Raw genomic sequence first — 5,250 nt, forward strand, 5'->3', positions numbered from 1 at the left:
ACAAAGGTAAATAAATGGAACATGCTGTAGGCTATATCATCTTCCCAACCTTCTTTCCAGGTTCGCTGCTGTTGATGTTGTCTATGGCACCACAGTATAGAGTATATGGTTATAATGATCTTTAAAAAAACCTTTTCACTGAGGAAAAACAAAATCCTGCAGAAATAAATCGGCTTAGTGGACAGAATTAGAGGGGAAGGGTTTGGAGCCAGGGTGGGATTAAGGAAAATTGTGTGAAATAAAGAGCGAGTGATCAGGAGTGACTGCGTGCGTCTGAGTCTGGAGGGCGGGAGAGAGAGAGAGAGAGAGAGAGAGAGCACTGAGTGAAGAGCATAGATTTTCATCCAATTCTATATCTGTTTTTCTAATCCTCGACTGCCGCTGCTTTGCAAAGCGGTGGTTCTACGGTTGTTGGGAAGATACATATTTTATTTCTCCGTGTCTCCGTATTGTTTCAAATACAGCTCTCTTCACTGGCAGTTCGTCCTTGTTGCGCCTGTTGAAGTGTATAGCCTATTAATTTCGAACTTCTATTTTCTCAGCGACACTTGAACTGCACCATGAACAGTTTGAGGGGACCACCCGAGCGGGTACATTTGGAATGGTGTGGATTACGCAGTCAAGAACCGGAGAACATGTAAACGCATATGGAGTTTGGGATTTATTGTCAAATATGGGAAAGATGACCGTCTTGTCTTTGTGCTTTCTCTTTTGCACGAATCTACTGGATTTAGCCGTTGGTGAGTAATATCGCTTTGCAGTAGACATGCTAAATATCCTCTGACAGTTTTTAGCAGCCCGCAACCTACGTGGAATGCACTTGCTCATTCCTAAGGACATCGTTTCGCAGTCTCATTTCATTGGTATTCTCTGGTTTACCTCACTGCTCTTCGTGCCTGTCGGCACCGATCTACAATAAGAGTAGTGGGGTTTGTTTAAATAACTAACGTCAAGTAACCTAATTTTTAGGGTATTGACTGATGCTAACTTTCGTCATGGGATCAAAGTCAGGATTGTTTTTTTCTATCGTGTACTAAATCCACAGCCCTTTGTAGACTGTCCTTCCCAGGCTACGTGCCGCCACGATGCGTTTGCAATGCAAGGATGGCACGGTTGGGTAAGATAGGAGAGAAGAGAGGGCAAAGGCTGGGAATAGGAAGGATTGAGTATTCTTGGCTGCACTAATACAATTTTCCCAGACCATGTATCAGCAGAAGACATGGAGAACTAAATAGACTCATTATTATCATCATCATCATAAAATATTGTTCTTGTTATCCTATATGGCCATATTTTGGGTTAGGATGAACGTTTTAGGATAGGCTATTGGGGTTGAGGAGAGTTGAGATGCAGTCCTTGTTGTTTTCAAATCTATCAACAAGCAAGTGTTTCATTTGGCTCTGCCAGATGAAACACTTGCTGACACTGACACTGGACATGCTGAACACTGCACGAACTGAACCGATTAGCCATGATGTTTTCGCGGAACTCACTAAAAAAGTGAAAAAGACAATATCTCCCTCGCTTTCATGTGTGCTCACGTCACATTATAAAGCGCAATCCGATATTAACCATTGGTTAATGTCCGGCTTTAAACGTAAAAATGTAAAGTTTCTTGGATGATAAGTGTTTTCTCGCAGTAGCTGCCCTCCGACCCTCTTTATATTCGCCTTAGGTGTAATGGCATAGAAGCGAGCTCTCACACACACCAGAAATGATTGACAGACTCAGGTAGCAACATTTGGAGTGACAACAGGCACGCTGTGGTTACTCATGCTTGTTCTCGACCAGCTGCTTGACTGCTTCGTCGAAACTGCGCATCTCCTCATGCGGTAATCTCATGATGGCATTTAAGCCGAGCGTGAATCAGTGATGTGATGTGATAACTCCTGTGGTTCCCCTTCCCCTGCTGTTCACGCGGTGACAGAAAGAAAATCACAAAACGGTGCAAAATGAGACACTTGCTCTCTTCTCCAAGCGGTACATTGCAATGCGCATTGTAATTAAACTCAGTCATAGCATTTGCCTGCTGAATAGAATAAGACTAGATATCAGTAGTCTGTGAATCATACGAATTATTTATTTTCTCAACTACAACTCCTTAGTTGTGTTTTGCTGAACACCTGCATGGCAACTATTGTGTTCACAGCAAATCAGATGACTCATATTCATCCTTTTCTAATTGTAGCCTATACTTGTGCTTTTGTACCTTGAATGCATTCATTAAAGGAGCTCTAACTGAACAGGTGCCCATAAGAGTGACATGAAAGGAAAACTTGCAGTAGGTCAAACTTTTGCTAAGGGAGAAAAACAACGCAATGTGATAATTACACAAATACAGCCTTTAACTGTAGTTTAAACTGGTCAGGAAAACATTACGTTCCCTGAGGGATATTTCTTAGAGTGTTGACTTTAACATTCTCCTGATTCAGCTACATCAATGCCATAATTATTCCAAAAATGTACTTGCAGTGATGTTCACTCCATGTGTGAACTCTTAATTCAAGTGCGAGACTGCTCTGTACGCTGTAGAGAGATGTTGCTGTCTCATCCACTTAGCTTGCTGGGTCCTTTCTGCTTTCATCCACTCGGCTATACAGTAGGCCTACTTTGGAAAATCAAGCCTGGCCAAATAATATTGTACTCCCACTGCAACCTGCAAGTAGTCTTCTCCTCTGCTCACATGTGGAGTGAGAAACTTCTCATGGCCCAATCACAGATGAGGTGGAGCAGGGTATTGATTCACAGAGGGAGTCGTGATTTTTTACTTTTATTTTAGGGACTTGAAAGCAGCTTTCCTGTTGTGGAAGCCCACACATACCGGAAACGACAACTGGACTTCGGTCCTCTAAGCCATTTGTGGATTCATGTTGAAGGCCTAGCTGCTGAGGTCCAAGTGGTTTTATCTGAAAACCTGTTGCAGTGTCTAGACCTGTGCAAGGCGTGCAGTTTGGTTTGTTTTCCGCAATTTGACCTGGAGATAAATTCCTCCTCATCGATTTTATATGCCTCCTCACAGATCTTCAAGACTCGAACCATTGAGTAGGACTGATGCTTCCTTATGTTCCATCCTTCTTAAACAGTCTGTCATAGTCAATCTTTTATTTTTCAAGTTTTATCGACTTCTCAGGACAACTCATTTACATTCCTGCATTGTTGCCAAATGCTGGAGTATGCTGACTTTAAAACAAAGTTTTTTGATGATTTTGTGAAATGGAGTTATGTAGAGTCCTCTAACAAGAAACAGGATACAGAGCAATACTGTATAGTACCTTGGTTAACTTATATGCTGATGATGAACCATGTTAAATGGTTGGACTCTACTGTACTCTATTGGTGAATTGTACTTTTTTTCCTTGCCTCATGTAATGACAAACCATATCATGCACAGTCCAAGATAGCACTTTGTTGCAGGAGTATAGAAAATATAAAACACACAGTCGTCTGAACTGCAATTGACCCAAATGCAAATAGTTTAAGCAGCACTAATGCATTTTTTATGTTGATTAAATAATTACGACGTAACCCAAGGATAACAGTGGAAATCAGTGAAATATGCATTCCCTGATGATGCTCCTATTTGGAGATAGTGAATCTCCTCTGGTGAAGTACCTAAGCCTTTTATAAACAGGTCATCTGCTCAGTGCAGAATCAGATATCACCATAGTAGAACCATCTCTTGCCAATCTTTACTTGCTTGCATATATTTTCTTAGGCTATATATATTATTGATATACTTATTTATCCTATTTATCTGGTAGGCTGCACGTTTGAAAGACAAACTCTACTGTCATTGTGTTTCAATGTAAAACTACTATGTTTCAGTGGTAAGATAGCCCGAAATACAGCGGACAGGCTTTTCCCTTGAATTTTTTACCTATTACACCTGTCACTAGACCCTTGGCCATCCAGAGGAACATTGGCTCCTTATAGTAATTCAGGCTCCCTGGAGGGTTCTTCTGTTTCCTTCTCCAAGGAGAGTTCTTTCTCCTTATCCGTCATGGTCAGGCAAAGTATCTATACCGAAGCTAAAATGACTCGAGTCTTGGCAACCAAACAGGTCTTTTTCAGCAAGTACGCAGCAATTTGCTCTCCTTTGGCCAGGCTCATATTTCACTGACACTTGTCCACTCTAACCACAGAACATCCTGTTTTGTGTCTGTCAGTGTGTCATATGATCATGCTGTTTTTTATTTCTTCCCTTGAACAGACTGAAGAACTGAGAACTGTACAGAATTCCCAAGACAACACTCTTGTTGAGCTTGCATCTTAAAAGACATCTTGTGGAACGGCAATGATTTTCGGATCTAACGGTCCAATAAATCTTAATTTCAAAAAGAGCCGCTTGAATTTTGAGAGGGTAATCTTCAATTAAGGGGATGAAATATGATTCAAATGCTTTTAAGTAGCACTTTCCAGCTCTCTTCTCTGGGTAGCATTGATATAGTCACGCTCCTATACTGCATCTGTTTGCTTTGCTTTCATTATAAAGGTTAACGGACCGTGCATTGCATTCATATAGGCCCAGGAGTTTTAAAGGAATCGTAAATTTTTTCTGCGTCCCTTGCGGCGGTGCCCTGAAATTGTCTCCTTGCCACGACTAACTCCTATTCCTGTTTAAAAGCCCCTTTAAATCCTCCGCACTCTGGGCCTCAGCTGTGTCCTGGCCCATGGGACGTGACATTGGAAGGCGAACACAGCTTTGGCTCATCCTCATCAAGAGTGTGGCTCTCTTCAAATAACAAATGTGTCTGATGTTTTCCTAGTTTTTTGGTGCCACATCGTGTCATTTTTTCCTGTTTGTTGTTTTTGTCCATGGCTGTGTTTTGTTTTCATAACATTTTATGTTTCCTGGACAAAGTCAACTATTTGTGTTTATGCACTAGTGAAGTTTGCAATTTACGTACAGGTACAAACTCCTTACTCAGTTTACATTTAGGTGGCAAAGATTTTGCCTCCCATAATAACACCCAGACCAGTATACCTGGGACTGGGAGATGTCCTGTTTATGACATTAAATATAATTTTCCATCTCTGTAGACAGTAAAAGCCCCGTCACTACCCTAACAGTCCAACTTATAAAAAAGCATAGTCAGGGAGTGTTGTTCAGTGGGAGAGCTACTGAAAGACAATAAAAGAAACAATAAAAAACAGTGTGTTATGGGTTAGTGGTTAAAGCTTTTATGTATTATCCGATATAGTCGCTTCACCAGTGGCTTGGGGACACTATGGTGTGTGTTTGTGGCTGCG

The 5,250-nt window shown here is 41.3% G+C and overlaps 1 protein-coding gene across 2 annotated transcripts in view; it reads left to right on the forward strand.

The window, feature by feature from the left end:
* Window positions 1-290: 290 nt before the first annotated feature.
* The window catches only part of igsf21a (immunoglobin superfamily, member 21a), a 208,573-nt gene continuing 203,613 nt past the window's right edge, over window positions 291-5,250 (forward strand). For both annotated transcript variants that reach the window (XM_042090358.1, XM_042090359.1), the window contains exon 1: window positions 291-740. In XM_042090358.1, the coding sequence (XP_041946292.1) occupies window positions 602-740 (139 nt within the window). In that variant the 5' untranslated portion in view covers window positions 291-601. The remainder of the gene's footprint in view (window positions 741-5,250) is intronic.

The sequence above is a fragment of the Alosa sapidissima genome, chromosome 4 (genome assembly GCF_018492685.1).
Source record: "Alosa sapidissima isolate fAloSap1 chromosome 4, fAloSap1.pri, whole genome shotgun sequence".
NCBI lineage: Eukaryota > Metazoa > Chordata > Actinopteri > Clupeiformes > Clupeidae > Alosa > Alosa sapidissima.